The sequence below is a fragment of the Rattus norvegicus genome, chromosome 4, assembly GCF_021556685.1.
Source record: "Rattus norvegicus strain SHRSP/BbbUtx chromosome 4, alternate assembly SHRSP_T2T, whole genome shotgun sequence".
Classification (NCBI taxonomy): Eukaryota; Metazoa; Chordata; class Mammalia; order Rodentia; family Muridae; genus Rattus; species Rattus norvegicus.
The window spans coordinates 165,650,885-165,678,269 of NC_141537.1; the positions used below are offsets into that span (position 1 = coordinate 165,650,885).

Here is a 27,385-nt window from a genome sequence, read left to right on the forward strand (position 1 = left end):
CATAATTATACTGTATTTTTAAATTTATTACTTTATTCACTTTACAAATCCCAATGTCAGCACCTCCTCTATGCCCAGAAACTCCTCACAAAGATCCTTCCCGCATTCCATTCTCTCCTTCACTTCTCAGATCTCCTCCTCACCCTTTACACAAAAGTCAAAAGTGGGATTCTTAAATGAAAATTGACAATTATACCAAGAAGATTTTCAGTTTCTTGTTGGTTTGCTTGTTTGGGGGAGTGGGGTCAGGCAATTTTTTGTTTTAATTTTTATGTTTTGTTTTCAAACAGGGTCTCATGTAATCTGAACTGTACTCAAATTCAGGGTGTAGCTATAAATGACCCTTAACTCTTGATCCACCAGGCCAATTTCAAGTAACAGGATTTATTCTAATCATAATGAAATATACAGGTTGGTTATTGGGATTTGATTTAATTGTATAAGAGTTTAAGAAATCAGAAAGAGCAGAGTCCTGGAGACTTTGAAGCAAACCATGTCCATGAACCAGAGAAAATGTGTCCTGTCTTCACCAGGATGGAAGAAGCCTCTGCTCTGCCACATCAGATTCCAGAGAACATTCCCACACTCTTCCAGCTCATCTCGCTGTTTGCACAGCAGACTAAATCCTGTGAACAAAACACCTGTTTGAAAGCAGTCACACATTATTAGAGGAAACAAAAGGATCAGCACATTCCATTTTTACCTTTAACTCTTGTTGGAGAGTCAATGAGGGAACTTATCCAGTCTCTTCTGACAAATACATGGGTAGGGGTTGGAGCACATAGCATTTTCTAGTCTTGTTTTAGATAAGAACATACAGTCTCCATCCTTTACATTGTATTTCTTTAGGTTCAAGGATCTAAAGAACAAAATCAATTGGCAACTGTTTAATTTTGAAAATTCCCTGAAATAAGTCATGTTTTTTAAAATTCTATTTGCAAAAGTATATGGAATATAGAACTACTAATCATAAGTTCACCACATAAATGTCTTTTCTCTAAGCTCATAAAAGGAAATGGTCTCCTAATCACGCAAAATGTTTCCATCTAATTTCAGACTCCCAATTTTTTGGTAAGCAGGTAAAATTTATTTATTACCAAAGAATTATTTTATGCTAAACTTTCATTCACATTAATATTTTAATCAATAAAAATTCTAGAATAATAGTAAAACAGATGTGGTTGTCACGTAGAATAAGAACTTATATATTTATGTTTAAAAGTGAAAGGGGAGATTTGACATACCATCACATATGATGACTTGTATGTTTTGTGTGAAATTGTTTCCCTTTCTTCCTGCTGACCTCATAATTAATGAAGCTGAGACTTCATGGAAACATGGTAATCTAATGAACTGCCTGTATGCAACACAACTCTGATTTCTGCAGGATGGTATATCAGAGACCACAACTACCCTTCTTTTTAAAAAATGCAGGTACATAAAATAATATTTTAGAAAACAGAGATAACTACCCCTAAAACAGAAGGACTATGAGTTCTGGAACAGCTTGGGCTATGTGAGAAAACAAGAATTACTTAATAATTAATTATTCGTATTCTCTATTATAAACTAATGGAAATCAGATTTAACCCACCTGAGTTGTTAGCAGGACAACTTAGATGGTCAGGGCAGCACTGAAGCCAGTGTTTCTCCTAAGAAACCTACAAGTTACTAAGTAAAGAATGCACTCAAAACTGAGATTCATAACACTTAAGTCCAGCCAGGTCTACTAAGAAACAATTGTAGTTTCAGTATTTGGAAGATGAAAGTGGAGGATTTAAGATTCAAAGAAAGCCTTTCATACATAGGGAGTTGAGCTTAGTAAGGGTTATAGTGTCTTGGTCATAGAAGGGGAGACAGAACATGAAACCCACTGAAACTACATGGGCTGAGATTTCATTTTTATTTCCTTTTTAATTTTTTCCTTTTATTCTTTCTTTTATTGGATATTTTCTATATTTACATTACAAATACTAATCCCCCTTTCTGGTTTCCCCTCTGGAAACTCCCTATCCAGTCCTTCCAAACCCTCCCTCCATAAGGGTGCCTCTTCACCCACACAACCACTCTCTCCTGCAGACCAGCACTGATATTCACTTGTACTGGAGCATCAAGAGTTCATAGGATCAAGGGCGTCTCCTCCCATTGGTGCTCAAAATATGCAGCTGGAGATATAGGTTGCTCCATGTGTACCCTTTGGTTGGTAGTATGTGCCTGGGAGCTCTGGAATGTTATGCTACATGATATTGTTGTTCTTCCTATTTGGTTGCAACCTGCTTTGTCTTCCTCATTCTTTTCTTTAACTCCTCCATTGGGAAAGCTGTTCTCAGTCCAATAGTTGGCTGTGAGCATCTGCCTCTGTATATATCCAGCTCTGGCAGAGTCTCTCAAGAGAAAACTATATCAGACTCTTATTAGCATCCACCACTTGGCATCCCCAATAGTGACTGGTTTTGGTGACTGTCATCAGGGAAATGTGAATCAAAAAAATCCTGAGGAACCACCAAAAGAAAATCAATCAAAAAACGGGATCTAGAACTAAACTGATAATTCATAGCACAGAAATCTTAAATTGCTGAAAGGACCTAAAGAAATGCTCAAATTCCTTAGTTATCACTGAAATGCAAATCAACATGACCGTGACGTTCCATCTTATAGTAGTCAGAATGGATAAGATCAAAACATCAGGGGACAATACATGTTGGCTAGGATGTCGAGAAATAGAAACTCTCCTCCATTCCTAGTAGGATTACAAACTGGTACACCGACTCTGGAAGTCAATTTAGAGATTCCTCAGAAAACTAGAAATAGACCTACAGAAAGAGCAAGAAATAACACTCTTGGGGATCTACCCAAAAGATTTCCCACTATGCCACATGGCACATGTTCGACTATGTTCATAGCAGCCCTATTTGTATTAGCAAGAATCTGGAAACAACCCAGATGTCCCAGGGCAGAAGAATGGATACAGAAAATATGCTACATTTACACAATGGAATACTACTGAGATATTTAGAATAAGGACATCCTGAGAACTGTAGGCAAATGGAACTAGAAAATATCATCCTGAGTGAAGTAACTCAGACCCAAAGAACATGCATGGTATGTTCTCACTGATAACAGTATATTAGCCAAAAATACACAAACACAGTTAATAAAACTCAAAAATGTTAACAAAATGAAGGGCCCAAGTGAGGAAAACTCAGTCACACTTCAGAGAGGACTACAAGAGGAGAAGAGAGGGAGGGACAGGGGATGTATAAGGACATGGGGTTGGGGGAAAGAAGAACATGATGTGGTATTGCGTGGGAGAAAAGGACTGAAGCCCTGAGGGCCAGCAGAACGAATGATAACTGGAAAACTCAGGTGGAGGGAGGTTGGGAGAAACTTGTAGAATATTCCAGAGAGCTGGAAAGTGAGAGACTATCAGGACTCAAGGGTTACCATTGATAAAAGGCTCCACAGTGTGGAAGGGGGCTTACAGCACTAACCTGCAACAGAGAGACAAAGTATCAAGTGAGACATAGGGTTGCCAGCCCAGAATCAAAGCTCTGACCCTGTCTGTAAGAAATTCAGGCATGGAAATGGAGCAGAGCTTGAGGAAATGAAGGTCCAAATTAACCAAATCAGAAATGAAAAGGGAGAAATAACAACAGAGCCAGAGGAAATTCAAAAAATCATCAGATCTTACTATAAAAACCTATATTCAACAAAACTTGAAAATCTTCAGGAAATGGACAATTTCCTAGACAGATACCAGGTACCCAAGTTAAATCAGGAACAAGTAAACCAGTTAAACAACCCCATAACTCCTAAAAAAATAGAAGCACCCATTAAAAGTTTCCTAATAAAAAAGAGCCCAGTTCTAGATGGGTTCAGTGCAGAATTCTATCAGACCTTCATAGAAGAACTCCTACCAATACTATCCTAACTATTCCATGAAATTGAAACAGATCGAGTGCTACCGAATTCCTTCTATGAAGCCACTATTACTCTTATACCTAAACCACACAAAGACCCAACAAAGAAAGAGAACTTCAGAATAATTTCTCTTATGAATATAGATGCAAAGATACTCAATAAAATTCTTGCAAACCGAATCCAAGAGCACATCAAAACAATCATCCAACATGATTAAGTAGGCTTCATTCCAGGGATGGAGGGATGGTTTAATATACGGAAAAGCATCAACGTAATCCACTATATAACCAAACTGAAAGGTAAAAAAACACATGCTCATTTTATTAGATGCTGAGAAAGCATTTGAAAAAATTCAACAACCCTTCATGATAAAAGTCCTGGAACAGGGATTCAAGGCCCATACCTGAACACAGTAAAAGCCATATACACAAACCAGTAGCTAATATTAAACTAAATGGAGAGAAACTTTAAGCAAACCCACTAAAATCAGGGACTAGACAAGGCTGCGCACTCTTTCCCTACTTATTCAATATAGATATCCAAGTCCTAGCCAGAGCAATCAGACAACTAAAGGAGATAAAAGGGATACACATTGGAAAAGAAGAAGTCAAAATATCAGTATTTGCAGATGATATGATTGTATTCTTAAGTGATCCCAAAAGTTCCTCCAGAGAACTACTAAACCTGATAAACACCTTCAGCAAAGTGGCTGGGTATAAATTTAACTCAAATAAATCAGTAGCCTTCCTCTACACAAAAGAGAAACAAGCCGAAAAAGAAATTAAGGAAACGACACCCGTCAAAATAGTCCCAAATGATATGAAATAATTTGGTGTGACTTTAACCAATCAAGTGAAAGATCTGTATGATAAGAACGTCAAGTCTCTGAGGAAAGAAATTGAAGAAGATCTCTGAAAATGGAAAGATATCCCATTCTCATGGATTGGCAGGACAAATACAGTACCAATGGCCATTTTACCAAAAGCAATCTATAGATTCAGTGCAATCACCATCAAAATTCCAACTGAAATCTTCATAGAGTTAGACAGAACAATATGCAAATTCATCTGGAATAACAAAAAACCCATGATACCTAAAACTATCCTCAACAATAAAAGGCCTTTAGGGGGAATCACTATCTCTGAACTCAAACAATAGTACAAAGCAATAGTGATAAAAACTGCATGGTATTTGTGCAGAGACAGACAGATAGACAAGTAGAGTAGAAGTGAAGACCCAGAAATGAACCCACACACCTATGGTCACTTGATTTTTGTCAAAGGAGCCACAATCATCCAATGGAAAAAAGGTAACATTTTCAACAAATGGTGCTGGTTCTACTGGAAGTCAGCATGTAGAAGAAAGCAGATCGATCAATTCTTATCACCCTGTACAAAGATTAAGTCTAAGTGGATCAAGGATCTCCACATCAAACCAGATACACTCAAACTAATAGAAGAAAAGTGTGGAAGAATCTCAAACACATGAGGACTGGAGAAAATTTCTTGAATGAACACCCATTGCTTATGCTCTAAGTTCAAGAATCGACAAATGGGATTTCATAAAACTGCAAAGTTTCTTTAAGGCAAAGGACACTGTTTTTAGACAAAATGTCAACCAATAAATTGGGAAAAGATCTTTACCAATCCTACAACTGATAGAGGAATTATATCCAAAATATACAATGAATTCAAGAAGTTAGACTGCAGGGGACAAATAACCCTATCAAAAAATGTGATTCAGAGCTAAACAAAGAATTCACAGCTGACGAATGCTGAATGGCTGAGAAACACCTAAAGAAATGTTCAACATTTTAGTAATAAGGAAAATGCAAATCTAAACAACCCTGAGATTGAACATCACACCTGTGAGAATAGCTAAGATCAAAAACTCAGGTGACAGCAAATGCTGGCAAGGATGTGGTGAAAGAGGAACATTCCTCCATTGTTGGTTGGATTGCAGACTGGTATAGCCATTCTGGAAATCAGTCTGGAGCTTCCTCAGAAAATTTGACATTGAACTACCTGAGGACCCAGCTATACCTCTCTTGGGCATATACCCCAAGGTGCCCCAACATATAACAAAGACACGTGCTCCACTATGTTCAAAGCAGCCTTATTTATAATAGCCGTAAGATGGAAAGAACTCAACAGAGGAATGGATACAGAAAATGTGGTACATCTACAGAATGGAATATTACTCAGCTATCAAAAACAACGACTTTACGAAATTCATAGACAAATGAAAGGAACTGGAGAATGTCATCCTGAGTGAGATAACCCCATCACAGACAGACACACATGGTATGCACTCATTGATAAGTGGATATTATCCCAAATGCTCAAATTACCCTTGATGCAAAGAACACATGAAACTCGAGAAGGATGACTAAAATGAGAATGTTTCACTCCTTCTTTAAAAGGGGAACAATTATAACCATGGGAGGGAATAGGGAGGCAAAGAGTAGAACAGAGGCAAAAGGAACACACATTCAAAGCCTGCCACACATGTGGCCCATAGATATAAAACCACCAAACTAGATAAGATGGATGAAGCAAAGAATTGCAGGCTGTCAGGAATTGGATCTAGATCTCTCCTGAGAGACACAGCCAGAATACAGCAAATTCATAGGCGAATACCAGCAGCAAACCTCTGAACTGAGAATGGGACCCTGGTTGAAGGAATCAGAGAAAGGACTGAAAGAGCTTGAAGGGGCTCGAGACCCCATATGAACAACAATGCCAACCAACCAGAGCTTCTAGGGATTAAGCCACTACCCAAAGACTATACATGGACTGACCCTGGGCTCCTACTGCACAGGTAGCAATGAATAGCCTAGTAAGAGCACCAGTTGAAGGGGAAGCCCTTGGTCCTGCCAAGACTGAACCCTCAGTGTATGTGATTGTTGGGGGGAGAGTGGGAATGGGGGGAGGATGGGTAGGGGAACAGCCACAAACAAGGGGAGGAGTAGGAGTTAGGGGTATGTTGGATATATCCAATTTAATAAAAGTGGAGGGAAAAAAATAAAAAGACCTGTGGTTAAAACATTTGGTCCCTATATAGTCCCAAATCATTACAGGAAATTAACAAGTATAACAAAATATTCCACTGTTATCTTTCCTTCCCTTCTCTTAGAAATTCTGAGAAAAGCAATACTCTCTTTGCACAGATATGGAGTGGTTTTACCACAGTCATCATTATCTATATTTGTGACACTGAAAATACACAGCCTCTTAGATAATAATTCCATTACAGATAAATCAATAGTAGACAAAAAGTGAAATGGGCAGTTATTTAAGTTTAAAGCATATTGATTTAAGCCAAGGTTTTTGAAAACAAGGTTTATTATCCAAAGTGTACACAATACAGACTTAATAAAAAGTTCATCAATAAAACTGTTAATTTTCACTGAACTCATAAAAAAATTCTTGGGCCAGTAACATTGCCCACACAAACCAACAGCCTGAGTTCATACTTCACACCCCACAAAGTAGGAGAAAAATAACTTAAACGGTGTATTAGGTGGCACAACTACATTCTTAGGATAACATACTTTCAAATGTAGACTAAAATATATAACCTTGTTATGACGCTATGAAAAGTGAGGCAGGCCACTCACTTTATCATTTGGGTGGCTAAATTAGGAGGATTTAAACCCAAGTTACACATGGCTATAGAAAAAGGTCCTAATCAAATATTAACTAATAATTAAAACCACACTTGATGCACAGTCAGGAGCATCAACACAACAGGCTTAGGCTTCAGCAGAGCTGTCACTTCAGAGGATCAGCAGAGGCTGATCAAAAGTGAGAAAGACGTGCCACGTGCCCAGGCACTGAACAATAGTTTCCTAAGAAAACAATCAGTCTAGATGCCATGCCTCAGACTGTTTCTAGAGCTATTTGCAAAGAAATCCAGAAAAATGTCCTAAAGAAAATGACATCATGAACAGAAGACAACAGAAATAGAACATTAAATCCACAAGAGTAGAGGCAGTAGAATTATCATTAGCACGTGTAAAATAAGTATAACTGACATCTTTCAAGAGATTGAAGATAGGCTAGGCATGCCTGCCTTTATTCCCAATACCTGACAGAGCTAAGAGGATCACGAGTTAAAGGAATGCCTGAATCTTGAGATGATTCCTTATCTAAATAATATGAACAAAATAACAAAAATTCCATTTATTTTATATTATATAGAAAGCTATTTAACATATATCTACATAAAAAACTTATTAAAGAATAAATAATAATGAGGTGATTTCTGAAAATTTGTATTTCTAAAAAAAATCAGCAACCAGAAAAAATGATAAATATATAATTTGAAGGCAGAAGGTAGAGGATTCAAGTACAAAGTTGAATGAGGATTGAAAGATAAGGGGCATGAGAGAATAAAGGATAGATTAACCAAAACTAAGGATATGTAAAGGTCCCTATAAATACAAGATAGTAAGTTCATAGATGATCAACACAAAACAAACTCCATTATTCCTTGATTCCTTCGTGGTTTGGAGTGGTGTGTGTGTGTGTGTGTGTGTGTGTGTGTGTGTGTGTGTGTGTGTGTGTGTGTGTGTGTGTGTTGTTTGTGTAGTTGTTTTGGTTTTGGGGAGGGGAAACATTTTTTTTGTGATTTTTGTGTATTTTGATCACCTGATTGATTTTATTTCCACTTTTTTGTTGTTTGGAGGAGAAAGAAATAGTAGGACCTTGGGTGAGTAGGAAGGTGGGGAGGAACAGGGAGCACTCAGTGAGGAGAGAACCCATTCAAAATAAGATATGAGTTTTTAAAAGGAACCCAAGTGCAAGGCAAAGGACTCTTCAAGAGGAATTACTTACTGGTCTGGGACATGACAAGTGTCTCCTACACAGCACAGGTTGCTGCTCCTCCCCTTGGGTATCCATCATAAACACATGGAAAGCCCTATTGCTGAAGATACTTCCCACTTTGACACCAACACATAGAGAAGTCAATCCCAATCAATATGGAAATATCTTCCCCTGGTCTGGCTTTCAAAGGGCTAGAAACAGTTTTTGCTGGTTGCAGAGGAGAAAAGATATGAGTAGACCAATTCAGCACTGGAACCTGCATGCTACAATGCTGACCTGTTAAGCAAGATATATTGTAGGTTAAATTGATGCTTTCTTATTGGAACTAGGTCCTTTACGATAAGAGGGAACCATGTCGGATGGTGTAATCCAACTCCAAAGCCTGAGATTGAAGGTGGTCAGAGGCCACTTGGGCCAATTGTCCTGCTATGTAGTCAGTGGGTAAAATGTGTTCCTAGTATTTATAGCTACGGCCTAGACCTGTGCTGCTCTCAACTCCATCAAAGATGAATCTTTTTCTCTCTTTTTTTGTGATGTTATGCATTTACATTTCAAATGATATCCTGTGTCATTGTTACCGCACCACAATCCCACATCCCATCTGCTATAACATCCTTACTTTCACCTACAGGAGGGTGCTCCTCCACCCACTTACCAATCCCAGTCTCACCTCTCTAGCATCTCCCTATGCTGGGGCATCAAGCCTCCACAGGACCAAAGACCTCCCCTCCCTCTGATATCACATAAGATCATCCTCTGATGCCTATGTATCTGGAATAATGGATCCTTCCATGTATACTCTCTGGTGGGTGGTTAGTCTCTGGGAGTTCTAGATGCTCCATGTAGTTGATATTGATCTTTTTATGGAGTTATAATCACCTTCAGTTCCTACAGTCTTCCCCTAGCTCTTCCATTGAAGTCCATGGGCTCAGTACAATGGTTGGCTATGAATAACTGTATCTGTGTTGGTCATGTGATAGTAGAACCTCTCAGGGAATAGTCATACCCGGTTCCACTTAGCAAGCACTTCTTGACATCAGCAATAGTATCAAGTTTTGGTGTCTACAAATGGGGATGGATCCTTAGGTGGGATAGTCTCTGGATGGCCTTTCATTTAGTCTCCTTCCAACTTTTGAACCTGTCTTTCCTTTGTAAAGGAACATTCTGGGTTAAAAAAAAAAACTTTGAGACCAGTTGGTGGCCCCATACCTCAACTAAGGGCCATGCCTATCTATTGGATGTGGTTGTTACAAGTTCTATGTCCACTTTGCTACATATTTCATCTATAGTCATCCCCATTGGGTCCTGGGTACCTCTTGCATTCCTGGCATCTGAGACTTTCTAGTCATTACCTGTACTTCCCATCCCTCACTGCTACATATTTATATTCAATTTCCTGACATTCTTCACATCTCTCTTGTTTCTAACAGTACTTGATCCTACCTCCATTTGATGTCCCCTTTCTCTCTTCCTCCCAGGTCCCTCCTTCACTCTACTTCCTATGATTATTTTGTGCCTATTCTATGTAGGATTGAAGCATCCACACCTTGGTCTTATCTCTTTTTTTGTTATTATTGGCTACCTTTTCTTTAAATTTCAAATTTCATTTCCCTTCCTAGTTTCCCATCAATAAACCCCCTATCCTATTTCCCTCCACTTATTCTTTAAGGGTGTTCACCCTCCAAAACCAACACCATTCCTACTCCTCTTCCTGACATTCCCCTACACTGGGGAGTCCAGCCTGGCAAAACCAAGGGCTTCTCCTCCCCTTGGTGCCCAACAAGGCCATCCTCTGCTACATATGCAGGTGGAGCCATGGCTCTGTCCACGTGTAGTCTTTGGGTAGTGGTTTAATCCTTAGAAATTCTGGTTGGTTAGAATTGTTGTTCTTATGGGGTTGCAAGCTTCTTCAGTTCCTCTACTCTATTCTCTAATTCCTCCAACAGGGACCTCATTGTCACTTTAGTAGTTTTCTGGTAGCATTTTCCTCTGTATTTGTCATGCTCTGGATGAGTCACTCATTAGACAGCTATATCAGTCTCCTTTCAGCATGCACTTATAGGCTTCATCAATATTGTCTAGTTTTAGTGGTTATATGTATATGTATATATATATACATATATACACACACATATATATATACATATATAAATATATATATATATATATATATATATATATATATATATATATATATATATATGTATACATGCTGAATTCCCCAGTGAGGCTGTCTCGGGAATAGCCAAATATAGCCAAATAGCCATTTCTTGAGACTTTGCTCCAACGTTTGTCTCTATGTATAGTCCTATGTATATTTTTGTCCTCCCTTTTTTGAAGGAGTGAAGCATCCACAATTTGGTCATCTTTTTTCTTGTGCTTCATGTGGACTATGGATTGTATCTTGGATAATTTGAGCTTTTAGCTAGTACCTACTTATCTTATTTGGAAACCATGTGTATTTTTTTTTCTTTTTTCATTTTTTTTTTTTTTTTTGTGATTGGGTCACCGCACTCGCGATGATATTTTCTAGTTCCATCCATTTACCTATGAATTTTATGAAGTCATTGTTTTTGGTAGTGGAGTAGTACTCAATTATATAAATGAACCATATTTTCAGTATCCATATTTCTTTTAAGGGACAACTGGATTATTTTGAGCTTCTGGTGATTATAAATAAGCCTGCTAAAAACATGGTGGAGCAACTTATATTTTGGAACAACTTTTGGGTGTATGTCCAGGAGTGCTATAGCTGGGTCTTCAGTTAGAACTTTTTCCAGTTTTCTGAGGAACTGCAACCTTGATTTGCCAAGGGGTTTTACCAGCCTGCAGTCCTACTAGAAATGGAGGACTGTTCCACTTTCTGCACATCCTCATCAGCATCTGCTGTCAAATTTGTTTTTGATCTTAGCCATTGTAATTGGTATGAGGTGGAAACTCAGGATAATTTGATTTGCTGTCCCCAGTGACTAAGGATGTTGAACATTTTTAGGTTCTTCCTGATTATGCAAGATTCCTTACATGAGAATTCTTTGTTTAGCTCTGAGTCCCATTTCCATATGGTTATTAGGCTCTCTGCTGTCTAACTTTTGAGGTTTCTGTAAATTTTAGATATTAGCCCTCTATCTATTCTAGGCTTGGTAAAGATATTTTACAATCTATAAGTTGTGATTTTGTCAAAATTATAGTATTCCAACTTCTAGCCAGAGCAATTAGACCACAAAGTAAATCAAGGAAATAAAAATTGAAAAGGAGGAAGTCAAAATATCACTCTTTGCAGATATTATGATAGTTTACATAAGAGACCACAAAAATGCTACCAAAGAACTCCTACAATTGTTGAAGAACTTCTGCAAAGTGCCTGGATATAAATTGACTCTAACAAATGAGCCTTCCCCTACTGAAAGAATAAATGGGCAGACAATGAAATTATGGAAGCAACATCTTTCACAATAGTCACTAATTATATAAAATAAATTCTATCAAATTAATAGGTTTCCTAAACTGAAAGAATATATAGACTGTGAAAAATATGAAAACAAGACCCTACACAATAGTTTCAGATATTATGAAAAAACTTTGGTATGAATCTAACCAGGTAAGCGAAAGATTTGTATGACAAGTACTTCAATTCTCTGAAGAAAGGAATTGAAGAATTCCTCAGAAGATAGAACAGTCTCCCATGCTGATGCATCAGCAGGTTTGACATAATAAAAATAGCCACCTTACCAAAGAAGTCTAAAACCAAAATATTCAGTGAAATCCTCATCAAAATTCCAATACAATTCTTCACAGAGGTATAATGAGAAATTCACAAATTCATTTGGAATTAAAAAAAAGGTAGCAAAAATTATTCCCAATAATCAAAGAAGTCCTGGGGTGATCACCATTTCAGACCTCAAGCTGTTCTACAGAACAATAGTGATAAAAAAAGCTAAATGGCATAGTATTTGTGCAGAGAAATGCACATAGATCAATGGAATAGAATTAAAGAACCAGAAATAAACCACAGCGTATGGTCACTTCAATGTTCACAAAGAAGTTAAAACCATTCTGTGGAAAAAGGTAGCATTTTCAACAAATGGTGCTGGGTTAACTGGAGGGTCACCATGTAGAAGAATTCAAATTGATTCATTCTATTTTCCTTTTCCAAAGATCAAGTCCACGTTGATCAAGGTCTTCTACGTAAAAAGAGATATGCTAAATCTAGTAGAAGAGAAAGTAGACAAGAGCCTGAAACACATGGGAAGAGTGAAAATTTTCCTGAAAAGGACACCAATGACTCATGCTATATGATGAACAATCAACAAATGGGAACTCATAAAGCTGAAATGCTTCTCTAAGGCAGAGAACCTTCTTTACACAGCGGGCTATAGTCCAGGCAGAGTGGAAGAATTTATCATAGTGCATAAGAGATGTGTATATGTGCTGAGCCCTAAAGGAGACATCTGCGTCAACTTCTTTGCCTCCACACAACCAGCAAATTTCAGAGGAGAGCAGAGAAGAGGACATAGAAAAAATATAAGAGCAAGACAAGGGGAAAATGTCTGTGAAATTCAAGCTTCTGTGCAGAAGAAATTTCTGCAAATTTATTTCTTCTCAAGAATCCACTATTCTTAGGTGACAGCTGTAGGAAAAGAAAGAGATAATGCTTTATTGAGTGGTTGGCCACCGGTATGTTTCATTGTTCCAGTGGATTGCATACAACTATGCACTTATAGACAGTTATGAAGACATAAGTTAGTATAATGCATGTTTGAGCTTTTAGAGGGGGGAGGGTTTGATATGTTCATATATTTTTGGATATAAATATGATATTCAATAAAAATGCATATTACTAACAAAGATAATCATGGAAGAGTTTTCTAGCAAATTATAAATAATCAAACTACTTAGGATTTTCAAAACACCTTAAGTGAATGGCAGGCATATATATATATATGAAGCTGAAAACAAAAAGAATGTCACATGAATGTCTGAATGACTCAGGCACAATGTATCTGTCATGATCATTTGGTCACTCTGCACTACTTTAAGTTATTGACTTTCTAGAGCCTTTCTTATATTATAAGAAACCATTCTGAGATGTATGCAGTTTTAAGCCACTTTTGGTCAGTTCAATGAACATACAATTTGCCGGTGTAACACTTTCTCAGGGACTACCTTATGTTACTTGTCCTTAACTAGAAGCTCATAGAAAATGAGGAAAGTCATGTGAAATGAGAAAAAAGCCTTTGCACACAAACCTCCCAGTACCCACACCAGTGTTAGTCTTAAGAGTTTAGAAACTCACAATTCAGATTGGCCATTATCAATCCATGACCATTCCTGTTTTGCTTTATTGTATGACAATCCAATCCAGTACTGGTCTGAAAGAACCTGGAGCCGAAGGAACTTCTGGAAAAGAAACAATGCACACTGTGATGAATTTTCTGTAGGTTTGATGAAAGAACAAGCAAGAAAATTTCCCACCATTCCAGTATCATTCTGTGCTGTCCTGTTCTCTCATTCATCAATTCCACCATGTTCATTTTGGAAAGGACTTAAATCAAAACTAAGTCAGTTCTATAAGTTATTTAAAATAAAACCTTCAAGTGTCCTGAGATATTAAGATCATGACATGCTGTGTGAGTATGTTTCTTAGACCACATCTCACTAAGTAACCATGACGGGACTTGAATTCACAATCTTCTTATTTAACGCAGATTTAATGATAATATTTTTAGATTCAGCATTTTTTGACTGATGTAACAATTTCTTCTAATGCTTTATCTATGCCTGAGCTAACTAGAAAATTCTTAATGTAGGAATCTTGAATCGTCATGAAGCACATAAATGTATGTTTAATGTCTTCAGCAACCAGAGAAATGCAAGTCAGAACAACTCTGAGACCTCACTTTACACCAGTATGCATGGTTAATATTAAAATCCCAAGTGATATCACATGCTAAGAAGGTTATTGAGTAAGGAGAACACTCCTCCAGTGTTGGCGGGAGTGGAAACTTGAACAATGTCTTTAGAAATAATTTGGAGGTTTACCAGAAAAGTGATAATAGTTCTAATTCAAGAACAAGCTGGCTGGGGATTTAGCTCAGTGGTAGAGCGCTTACCTAGGAAGCGCAAGGCCCTGGGTTCGGTCCCCAGCTCCGAAAAAAAGAACAAAAAAAAAAAAAAAAGAACAAGCTATACCACTCCTAGGCATATACCCAAAATGTGCTCCATCATTCCACAAAGACACTTGCTCAATTACGTTCATAGCAGTTTTATTCATAATATCCAGAAAATGAAAACTTCTTAGATGTCCCTCAGTTGAAGAATTAATAAAATTTTTGGAACATCTGCACAATGGAATAGTAGTCATCTATGAAATACAAAGACACCAGTTTTACAGACAAATGGATGGAACTTTAGAATATCATCCTGAGGTGGCAAAGTCCCACAAAGGCATTTTTGATATGTTTCAACTTATGAGTGGACATTAGTCATAAAAAAGAAAATGTTTGTGCTACATACCACAGACCCAAGTAGTCTGGACAGAAAGAGGGGCACAAGCAAGAATTCTTGGGTCTCACTTGGAAGGGAGATTGGAATGGTTATGGAAGGCAAATGGAGACAGGGAACTGAGCAGAAGAGGGGTTTATGAGGGGAGTCGAGTTGCAGCTTCATGTGTGGGGAAGCATGGGAGTATGGCCTGATGGTCATGAGAATCAATGGAATTCTGCAACTGCTGAGGAAGTCGGTAGGGAACATTTTCTGGAACATGGTGATCAGTGATAGGAGAGGCACACAATAATCAGTAGGGGTGTCCTTAGCTGAGAAATTTATGTAGACTGGTGAGACAGCATCCTGTGGCCAGGAAAGAATCCCTGGGGTGCAATACCAACATCAACAAACTGAAAAAACTTTTGAAAAAAACTCAACCTGTCCATAAGAAATGCAAGATTTGGAAATGGAGTAAGACTGAGGGAAGCAGGAAACAAATAACTGGCTCAAATTGAGATCCATCCTGTGAAAAAGCATTAATTCATGACCCCATTTATGATATTCAGTTATGCTTGCACACAGGAGTCTAGCGTCCTGACCTCTGTGAGCCTCTACCAAGCAGCTTAGTCATACATGCACAGGAACCCAAAGCCAAACCATGGATGGAGCTTAGGGACCCTTATGGAAAAATAGGAGGATTGATTGTTGTCCCTTAAAGGGATAGGAACTCCAAATGAAGACCAAGAGCAACAACTAACCTGGAACCTTGGCGATCTCAGAGACAGACCACTAAACAAAGAACATATGTTGGGCTGGACCTTGGCTTCCCAGAATATATGCAGATTTGTTTTCTTTTGGTATCTGAGCAACTGCAGCAGACAAAAGCTGTTGCCTGTATATGAGATATATTCTAATTGAGCTGCCTTGTCTGATCTCAGTGGAAGAGGATGCACCTAGTTTCATGGAGTTAGGGGGTTCTGGGCACCTGGGGCTCCCCACGATGGACTCTCCACTGGCCTATGTTCATGGGTTTGATCCAAGCATGGAGAGAACTCATGTAGGGGAGAGAACAGCTTTCACCACCCCCTCTGCCAGTCCTTCTCCTTTTTGCTGCTACCACTTTGGTTGCTCAGGTCAGGCTGAGCCAGCAGGAAACTGACTAGCTGGCAAAGGATGCAGGAGGGCTTCTGGTGGCAATTTCTGGAGAACAGATCTCTTCTGCAAGAGGCATTGTTACAGCTCTTATAACAGAAGCTCACAAACAACGGAATAATTCCTGCACACTTTTAATCCTTAACATGATTTATTTATTTATTTATTTATTTATTTATTTATTTATTTATTTATTCATTTCTGGAGCTGAGAACCAAACCCAGGGCCTTGAGCTTGCTAGGTAAGTGCACTACCACTGAGCTAAATCCCCAAACCTAACATGATTCTTAAATACAGTTTTTGGATGGGTCAGTGTGTGACAGCATGTACTTCCTATTGGTTTCTCCTGAGAGTTTGGGAAGACCTTGTCTATGTATTCAGAGACATGGTCCTATTTCTATGACTGATTGGTCTTGAACCTACATGACCTGTGGTCATGACCTTACCTATGGAATAGGGGCTTGGAGCATTGCCCTATGTGAGCAGTCTGTCTCAAATGTCTCTATAGAGGTCATTGGGGGGCTGCAGCTAGTGAGGCCTTGATCTGGGAGACTGGTAATTTGCCTGATGCTTCATTTAGTCTTTCCAGGCATTTGATTTTATTGAACAGGAATCAGTGTACCTTTCATAGCCTGCCGTCTCGATGTGCCACGGTTTGAAAAAAAGAAGGAAGCAAAATAGATTTCCTCCTGCTCCTGCTCCTGCTCCTCTTGCTGCTGCTACACTACTACCACTACTACTACTACTACTACTACTACTACTACTACTACTACTACTATTACTACTACTGCTGCTGCTGCTGCTACTACTGCTACTGCTGCTGCTGCTGCTACTACTACTGCTATTACTACCCAAAAATAATAAAAATTATAAAAAATGGTTACAGTGAAGTGTATCAAATGGAAACTTACTTTATTATTTTAAACACACTTTTATGTTATTATTTGAATATGCATTAAATTGATATATAAATAAAATACATTGTTATAAATAACAATGTTTTCAAGGTGAGCCTAGAATCATTTCTCTAGAAAAATACAGGTTTCAATGAGATTTCATTATTAATAACCAAAAGAAAAAATGTCATCTATGGGTATTATAAAACATGTTCAGTAGTGGTAGGGACAGTTTCAGTGAAAATAACCATGAGCCTAACTGGTCAGCCACTGAATTGCACATTTTTCATATCATCTCATATTACAGACAGGCACAGAAATATGTAACTTTCCCTTTTGGCATCTGATTTCTCATCTCAGGAAGAATCACTTCCAGTTCCAAATAGCAAACATTAGACAGAGGGAGCTTATAAGTAACTCTCAGCTAGAGGATATGCTGTACCAAAGGTTTAAACTTAATCAGGAAAAGGCATGCTTTCTGAGAGACTCTCTTATAGTCTCGTGAGAAAGGGAGTAGACTGAAAGACACAAGAGTATCTGTAATAATGAGTCTCCTCTAACAGACCCTTGTCCCAAAATTTTGTTCATATTACAAGAAAATCATATATAAATGAAAAAAATATGTATTTAGTGTCTCATTATTCAGGGCAAGAGACAAAATCAAACAAAATAAAGGGGAAAGTGTCTACAATACCAGTTCTTCCTCTTCATCTATCTTCAGAAGGGATAATCTGGATTTCTGGCATGCTTGTTTACATCCGATCCAGGTTTTTTTGTCCAGAATGAAATAATAACATTTTATTCCATAGCAGAACCAGTGTATTTCAACATTTTTGCCTGTGAAAGTGAAGTTAAGTGGTTAAATTTATTATTTTCTGGTATTATGTTATCAGAACACAATATTGATTGAGGTTGTGTTGAAAGAGAAAGAAAGAGAAGGTGGGGTAAAATCCCCCAGGTCTCAGAAAATAAGATTCTATAATGCCCAGATACCCAGGCACATCCATGAGTTATGCAACATTGTTGATAACACTATAAATATAGAAACATTTCCTGGGTCAGTCATGTAGAATCAATAGAGAAAAGAATACTATTAATCCTTTAAAGCAAAATGCATTGGCTGGGCATGATAATTTATGCCTGTAACCTGAGTACTCTGAACAGAGAGGCAGAAAGATAACTATCAGTTTGGGGTCATCCTAGACTAAGTAATGACTTCCAGGCCAACCTTGGATATGATTTGAGTTCCAAGTCAACCTGGACTACACAATGATATCATGTCTCACATGAAACCCAAGAGAGAGATGCTGACCTATGTGACAAACATGGACAAAGTTGAAGATGGTGAATAAAGAGAAACACACTAGGTCTAGGACCAAACTTTATGATTCTGATCAGATTAGGTTTCTAAATCAGCCCAGTTCTATGAAACAGAGGCTGAATACCAGGAGGCAGAGGGCAGCAAGTGAACACTTGCTATTCAGAGGCAGTTAAACTGATGGCAGAATTCTAGATCTGCAGTATTGCATTGTGTCCACACTGGTCCTTACAGTACTGTGAACTTAGTTAGCATTGTGCAATGTTGTTGTTAAATTCTCTTACCTTGAGAGAAATGAGAGACATACAAGGGAGGTTTTGATGTTGATAGTCTGTTCTCCTGATTATGTTGATGATTGGTAATTCCATGCACAGCAGGCAGTAGAAGTGTCAAAGATACACTGACTTCTAGAAACTATAACATTCTGCTAACTCAAACAGGGATTTCTGAGTTGCCAGTCCCTACATGAAATAAGGAACCCTTAATTGATTAACCAATGCATCACTAGCATCTTAAGCTGAAGGTTAGAATTCAAAGCTTCCATGAAAGAAACAATAGATGATCATGGACTTCTGTATTCATGTTCCTCCCCTGCTACATACCTGTGTGCTGAGAGGAAGGTATAACAGTCTTAGTTTCACTGTACCATCTTTTCTGTTCTCTGATTAGAGATTGCAGAAGATCATTGCCTCGACTGCAATTTTTAGAAATATTCCTTAGCATTTCTTCTTTTAAATCGATGTCATTTTGCATGGTGCTGTAGTTATACTTGTGGCTTAGAATTTCATGCACTCCATGTTTTTCATGAGCATACTGAAAAACTAAATTATTCACAAATAAATATCTAAGTAAAATATTCTAATAATTCTTAACCCACGATGAAAATTTGAACTAAAAAAAATTTTAAGAAATGGGACAACTGTTATAAGAGCATATGGAATCCAAAATATCAACATACAAACATGTTTTAGCACAGCCTGTAAGTTATATTTTCTGTAAATCTGAAGGAATGCAATAAATTTTAAATTTAATGTCTCTGTACAGATGAAGTCTTTTTACTTAACCATGACCTCAATATGCATTAGAAAAAGGAAGAGAATGCCATAAGTTCTTGGCACAGCTATTTCTTACAATATTTTTATGTAACATTAACAATCCCCTGAACTCAGAATGTACACTTCCACCAAGTCCTCAAAAGGAACATGGCCAAGAGTCAGAAAGAACAGGGGAACTCCTAAGAGCCCCAGAACTAACAGATTAGTATGAATAAGGACAGAACACGGCAGAGTGTAAGGAAATGTTATTAAAGTCCTTAGATTCTGACTTATCTCCTGATTATAGGCTACAAAATGGACATAGTTTATAACTGCATCATCCCTTTCCAAAGCTATGTTTTAGTTAGAATTTCAAATAAGATGTCTCTCAATTACTCACTGTTTGTCAGGATCATTCCAACAGCTACCAGCCGAAGGGAACAGAGGATTACAAGAGCTACCACAATGAGCTGCCAGGGGACTGACCTCTCTTAAATCAACACAAAGCAAGAAAATCAACACCATGAAAAGAGAACATCTCAATATTAATACAATTTTGTATAGCAGAGAATCATGGGGAAATTATGTACAAGTTGATGATACAAACAGCCTGAACAGTGTCCTGAAAATTGTAGATTTCTACCTAAAATATACCCATGGAAGAAATCCTACATGTGTGAAGATTCCCAAAGTTCTTAACTTATTTCAGCTTTATCCTTGTAATGTGAATAGTCTGATCTCAGACTATTATTAATTGTATGACAGGTATGTGTCCTCACTCAGTTCTATAGGAACAAAAGTGCATTCTAGAGAAGACATTGGTGGCATAGGTACAATGCAAGTACAAGATAACAAACTAGAGCATAGGGTTACCAAGAAAGATAACTGAAGATAAAGAGGAATGAAAGATGGATGGATGTTACTGAGAACTGGTAGGGAACCACAGCAGGTCTGGACTTGATGTGTATAAATCCTCATCCTTGAAAGGGCCTATAGTTAAACTATTTCTTTTTCCCTGTAATTTTGATTTTGCTTTATATAATACTAAATTTTTTCTGTATCTAAGGTATTTGGAATCTGAAACTTATGCTTCTCATTACTATGACATCAAAGAAGAAATTGACCTCTGCTTGGAACAGAGCCATGACAGTGTGTATAGAACAACTAAAAAAGAAACAGAGAAAAAAGAAAATGCCATACTTCTTCATTTTCATTAATAAATGATTCTTTGACATTTTCAGGAACTCATAATAGGGTGTAGTTATTCCCACATCCCCTAATCCTCTCATCCCCTCTTCCTTCATCTGCAAAATTATTTCCATTTAGAGACTTCATCTTCTGATGGCCAACTGTTGTTGCCTGTTTCATTAGATATTGGGATATTACAATAATTAAAACACTTTCCTTGAGAATGAAAATATTATTTATAATGCATGAGAGTTTTTTGTGTAGGATTCTGTTTCTCTAGAAAACAGTCTTTTATCAGACTCTGGCTTGTTAGTTTTAAAGTTTTCACAATTTCTGTTGACCTGACTAAATAAAACCCGAAAATCTCCTTACAGTTTATCACATCTTTTTTAATTTTAATTTTTATTGGCTGTTTTGTTTTGTATTTTCATTTCAAATGTTATCCTCTTTCCAGGTTCCCTCTCTCTCATCCCCCCTTCCTTTCTATGTGGATGCTTTTCCTCCCACCCAGCACTACTCTAGGGAAATGTGCCTCACAGTACCAAGGACTTCTCCTCCTATTGATGACAGAAAATGCCATCCTCTGCTACATATGCAGCTAAAGCCGTAGGTCCCTCCATGTGTACTCTTGGTTTGTGTTTTATTCCCTGGAAGATCTGAGGTGGTTGATATTGTTTTTTTTTTCCTATGTGGTTACAAACCCCTTCAACTCCTTCAGTCCTTCCTCTAGCTCCTCCATTGGGGTCCCCATGCTCAGTTTGATGATTAGCTGCAAGTATTCTCATCTGTATCATTAAGGCTCTGGCACGCCCTCTCAGGAAACATCCATATTAGTCTCCTCTCAACAAGCACTTCATGGCATCAGCAATATTGACTGGGTTTGGTGGTTGCATATAGGATGGTTCCCCATGTATGGCAATCTCTCAGTGTCCTTTCCTTTGGGCTCTGCTTCACTCTTTTTCAGTGTATTTCCTCCTGTGAGTAATTTGTTCGCCCTTCGAAGAAGAACTGAAACATGCACATTTCAGTCTTTCTTCTCACTTCTTGATTCTCAAAAATTTTTCCCTACATTTTCCCATTGTTCTACTCTCCTCATCTGATTTATTCATTAAGTGAGTAAGAGCTAAAGAGTAAAAGTAGTTTTCATTCTTCCATTTTAATTTTAAAATTTGATTGCTTTTCTTTTAATTTTGTTTTTAACAATTTTGTTCTTAACTACCCTCAAACTAATACTCCCAGTTCCCTTCTTGTGCAAAACCAACCCCAGATAAAATGGAACATGATAGTTTTCAATAGAAGCCAGTAAGGTATTTTTAAACTGTTGAAAGTTTAAAATGCATAAAAAGCAACTGAGTTTAGACACTAAATACTCTTACCTGTGTGGCCAGCTTCTCTGGCCGTTTGAGTCTCTTCAGGCCTCACTTGGTTCTGCCGCCCTGAAGACTTTTTAAATCTCACAGTTGAGTAAGAGACCTCCTGCTCACTCATTTTGGAAATGGTACATGAAGTTTGTTTTCAGTGAAAGTTGGGCCTTCAATGATTTCTAGATATAATGTTGAAATGCATATCTTAGGATGGTATCTGTATCTGATGATACAGAGGGCTGATAAAGGGTAGGGTCTGATTGATTTACTTAATGATCCAAACACCCTGACATGGAATGACCCTTATTTCCATTACAGGTGAGAACCCTTTGCAGATTTCTGTTAAATTTGTTTATTTCTAGTGGCTCCAGCCAATTTTGTTAAGAAATATGTAATGAATTAAAAATTTACTAACTCATTATAATATTGACACAGCAATGGTTCTAAATATTCGGCATATAAACATGTTAGGTAAAATAGGCCCTTTGAGTCTCCTCACCACTGAAAATCCTTAATTTTTTTTTAAACAAAGTGTCCAAATAGACGTGAGTCAAATCATTAGGATTAAATAAAAATGTTGCTTCAAAATTATTTACACGTTTCTATAAACACATGAATAGTAAATGTATTTTTATTGATACATGGATCTAAGAGTTTCCCAGGCACTACCTTCAAGAAATATTTGAAAGGCAATACTGCACATAATACAAGATATATAAATATCTCTTGGATTGAAGCCTCAATTAGCTGAGATGTACAATTTCTCCATGTAGCCACAATCTGCATATTGTTCTCTATACTTGAACCTGGTTAATCAATTCAACCAGAAAGGTTTCTACTGAGTATAATAATCCAGACCCAGAAAGACAAAACTATTGTGTCTCCTCTGAGGCTCCTAGCTCAAAGTCTTCAGAAATCCTGTTACCTTTAGTAACTGCAGCAACAAGAAAAGTAAAAAGGAGATATTACTGAATAGAATGTGGGAGCAACAGATAGAGGCAAAGAGGAAGCAATATGAAATTTTAATCTCAAATCATTCCATGTACACACCCATCTCACATATAATATACTCATACATGATATGATATTGCAGGAAGTTATATGTAGATAAATTTTGTTACGTTGTAGCATATATGAAATAATGCCCATGAATAATACACTCTGATAATAGACATCAATGTAATGTAAATAGTAAGTACTGGTAACTGACCTTATCCTTAAATTATTAACTGAGCTATGACCCAGCAGATAATAAAGACAACATGCTGCACATAATACAATATTCTTCTCTTGTTTTTAATTTGTGAAGTTTTCCCAGGTTATTTACCTTTATTCCTTATTTATGACAAAAAATAATCATTTCATTAAACAATTCTCATTCAAAATTGTTTTTTTATTATTGTGGAGTTGAATGAGCCAAGGTCATCTGTGCAGAAGACAACTTTACAAAGTTAGTTCTCTCACGCCACCTACATGTGAGCTCCAAGGATCAAACACAGGTATTAGATCAGGGTTATATAGCAAATACCTTTACAAACTGATCTATCTTACCTGGTTCCTATTGTGATATTTGTCAGATGGATAAGATATGAACATTTGATGCATTTAAAGAGTAAAGTCCTCCATAGATCCCTCTACCTTAATTTCTTAGCACACAGCAAAATTCACTGCATTCAGTGAAAGAAAATTACCAGTGCAGAATAAGAGTTTTCACATGCAGCCAGAGTTAACCTGATCTAACACAACCAACAGTGCTTCCCCATCAATCCCGCTTTCATGTCAAGTCATGTGAAATTCTCAATTAAATATTTGATCATTTGATAGAAAAACAATAAAAGCAGACATTGTTACCTCTGTCTCTACACTGAATTGATTCTGTTAAAGGGAATTGCTTCATCTGTATCCCCCAGAGGCTCCGAGATTAAAGGCAAAACTAACTTTCCTCTGAGTGATACTCAACCTCATGACTTTCTGCCCCTCCTATTGACCAAAGTGAAAAGAGGAAATTCTTTAATGAAGGCTGACTCTGAGACCAAAGGAAAGAAACAACTTACTGTGCTAGATCCTGCAAAATAAATGTCCAAAATTTACATTTGAAGACTTAGAAAATGTAAACTGCAGAGTGATAAAAACCAGTGTCTTTTGCACAACAATTAGGAAAAAAGGAAACTGAAGCTGTTCTGTGCCTAGATTTCAAATGGGCTGTTGTGAGTTTTGTCTTGTGTTACTACTTTTAAAGTTTCTTCTTCATTTTGAATTATGCTAATAGCAGCTTAAAGTATAGATTAGGAGTGCCATTAAAGCTTTCATGTTTCCACTAGTATTGACTTTCTTTACACTCTTCTAGCTTTTTAAACATAGATATTTACTGTGAACATTGTCATTCCACATGGAATGATTTAACTGCTGATATGTTCATGGTGATGGGAAATCAAATCTAAGACAATGAGCATGATCATGATACACACTTTTCCTGAGCTATAGTTTGTTCTTGTAGGGTTTTTTATTGCTTTGTTTATTGTTGTAATTTTGATATACTTGCCATACCTTACTATGTAGCACAGGCTGATCATACACATAGATCTCTGTACTCACTCTTTTATTCTGTTAGAATTATAGCTGTATACCACTACACCAATTTATTCTATGTTTGTGATAGATATTTTCTAATAAATAATAAGCAATTCTACACTTTACAAATATTGATCTCAAGTATCCCATCAATTATATACAGTATAAATTAAATAGATAATCCTCGGATGCTGAACATACTAATTGTTTTATAGAATTTTTTGCTGTTAATTTAAGGACTTCATGGGGTATACTTTAGAATATAATAAAAAAGCCATTTTATGCATGAAGTCATAGAATTTTAGATAGTACAACTTTATGAAACTCTAATATCTATCATCTCCTGACATCCAGTTAATTTACAGTCTATCAGTCCACATGAACAAATTCACAATTGATTTTTTTAGATATAGATTAGGTGACTTTTCCTTGTATGAGTTTTGCTGATGGGTTGTGATGAGAATTCTTGGAAACAAGATGTTTCAGTAAAGACTCATGTAAACAACAGAAAAGTAGGAACTGTTTAATGGTGTGTGTCTAGCCGTTAGACTCCAGAAGCTTATCTAAGACACAAAAGCAGCTAAATTTTCTACCTTGTAATACCCAAAAGTGCAGGTGTTTAAAGGTCAGGACACGGATGGTACATGAGCAAAAGGGAGAAGCTGTCACATCTGCAACTGTGAGCCATGGCTGCTCTAGAAAACCCACATAACCCCATCAATTCTGAAAGGTTTATGGCATAGTGCCTGAAGAATTAGTAATGGCACCAAGACCTTGCATTCTTATCTCTGCTGAGAGGGTGCTGTTTTTAACATGAGGCTAAATACATGCACAGGACACACTAGTTTTTGTTCTCTCTATATTGTGTGCCTCATCTAAATTCATGCAAAAACCATGGGAAAGAACTGAAGAACTGTTTGTTCATTACTGTGACCAAAGTATGAAGAGGAGATGGGGAACCTACCAGTGCACTTGATGAAGGAAGAGGGTCGTTAACAGAAACTGAACACAGGGTGGGAGGGTTTTGGTTTTTGTTTCTTTGTATGTCAGAGACAGGAGGATGCCCATAACTGTAAAGCCAAAGAGTAGCAGCTCTTGGCTGCTCTGTATAGTTGAGCTCTCAATTTATAGAAGAATGCAAACTGTTAAGGGGCACAATTAGCCTTGAAGATATAGGGACTGCAGAAGGAATGGAACTGACTGACATCCCCATACTGTTTCTTTGACCAAGGTTCACCATAAAACAGGAAGTACATAACTTCACATGACCAAGTAATAAAAGTGAGAAGTGAAAACATGAAGAAATTTTTGTTTTCTTGAGTTTTATCTTCTAAATTATTTTTGTGGAAAAAACAATAACAGTACACAGACACACACACTTAGAGAGAGGTGTGTGTGTCTGTGTGTGTATGTGTGTGTGAGTGTGTGTGTGTGTGTGTGTGTGTGTGTTGTGTAAGTGAGTGAATTCATGGATGATTTGCTGTAAAAAGCCTTTAGTTGTGAAACCACAACTGTCCACACCTTTATGTTGAGAAAGACACAAATCTAGTCCCACATTCAAACCTTCCAGTCAGAACCTTAGACCTCAGTGCCATCATTGCACAGCTGCAAGCTGCTATTCCTGTCCCAGCATAAGGTGAGAGACACCTGGAATAGTCATCAGCCTGAGAAGGATGGGCTGATCACTTGCATCATTGGGAGGACTGCTTACCCTGGCCAGTGTCTCTTCACTCAGTGCTGTCTTTCAAGGTGGAACTTTTACCACATGAAATATGGTAAACTTCACAGGTCTTAAGAAAACCCCCCAAAGCTCTATTTTGAGATTTCCTGTGCTTATGTCCACCCTGTGCAATTATTATGGCAGTTATTTTAGCACTCTGCCTTCTCTGCCTACCCACATAGTCCTAGATGGGCTCAAGCAGTGAGAGGAAATGAGGAAGATTATTCAGGAATGTTCTAAGCATGATAGAGTGTCTCAGATAGATTTTATTGTGTATAACTGAGCTCTTCAAAAGGCACAGATGCAACTGACTCTTGGAGAAGAGAGTTAGGCAACAATGTATAAGACCTTTGCCTCTTCACTCCCTGTTTTCTCACTGTGTCATATTTCAGAGTAAACACTCTAATCTAGTTTTGCTGCATCCTCTGTGCAGTATTCAGGCTCAGGCCATCTTCCTTAAAGCACTCATTCTTTTAAGTTTATTTCTATTTCATTGTGTGTAGTCTCATATAGTTCAGGATGGCTCAGAATTACTATGCATGTGCACAGCTCTGAAACTACATCTAACGGGTGTGATCTGAATGTGCAGTGTGATCTGCCATATCCAGCCTTTGTGTCACACTTTTACTTTTGATTCTGTAATTATATTTCTCATTTTGATGAGAAGTATTATCCAATAAGCCCAGGGATCTCAGGATTAAAACAGGTCAAACTATTGTGGATCAAGTTATAGCTTAGCCCTTTGTAAGAGACAGCTCCCTCTCATTTTAAGTAAATATGTAGGTGTGTAATAGGAAAAGTTTCAAATAATCCAAGCTATCACCTATAATCCCGACAATAATGTGGAATAGCCATATTGATAATGGTTAGACTTCAACAGAAACAAGTCCTGATTCAGAGAATCCACTT

At 37.5% G+C, this 27,385-nt stretch overlaps 1 protein-coding gene across 6 annotated transcripts; it reads right to left on the reverse strand.

Annotated features, from left to right (window-relative positions):
- Positions 1-375: 375 nt before the first annotated feature.
- On the reverse strand, positions 376-24,108 carry Ly49si3l1 (immunoreceptor Ly49si3 like 1). 6 transcript variants are annotated; one of them, XR_015687106.1, is made up of 10 exons: positions 24,037-24,108; positions 22,198-22,364; positions 20,034-20,123; positions 19,202-19,420; positions 18,884-19,060; positions 17,976-18,118; positions 14,044-14,147; positions 8,760-9,026; positions 704-859; positions 376-626 (listed from the first exon to the last, which is right to left on the reverse strand). XR_015687106.1 is itself a non-coding variant. In XM_087659821.1 (8 exons), the coding sequence occupies exons 2-7, from the start codon at positions 22,307-22,309 to the stop codon at positions 724-726; spliced, it is 804 nt and encodes a 267-aa protein (XP_087515947.1). In that variant the 5' UTR covers positions 22,310-22,364; positions 24,037-24,108; the 3' UTR covers positions 376-626; positions 704-723. The 6 variants fall into 6 exon arrangements, 2 of the variants coding, with proteins under 2 accessions (XP_087515947.1, XP_087515948.1); XR_015687104.1 differs by lacking the exon at positions 18,884-19,060; XR_015687105.1 differs by lacking the exon at positions 8,760-9,026.
- Positions 24,109-27,385: the final 3,277 nt, after the last annotated feature.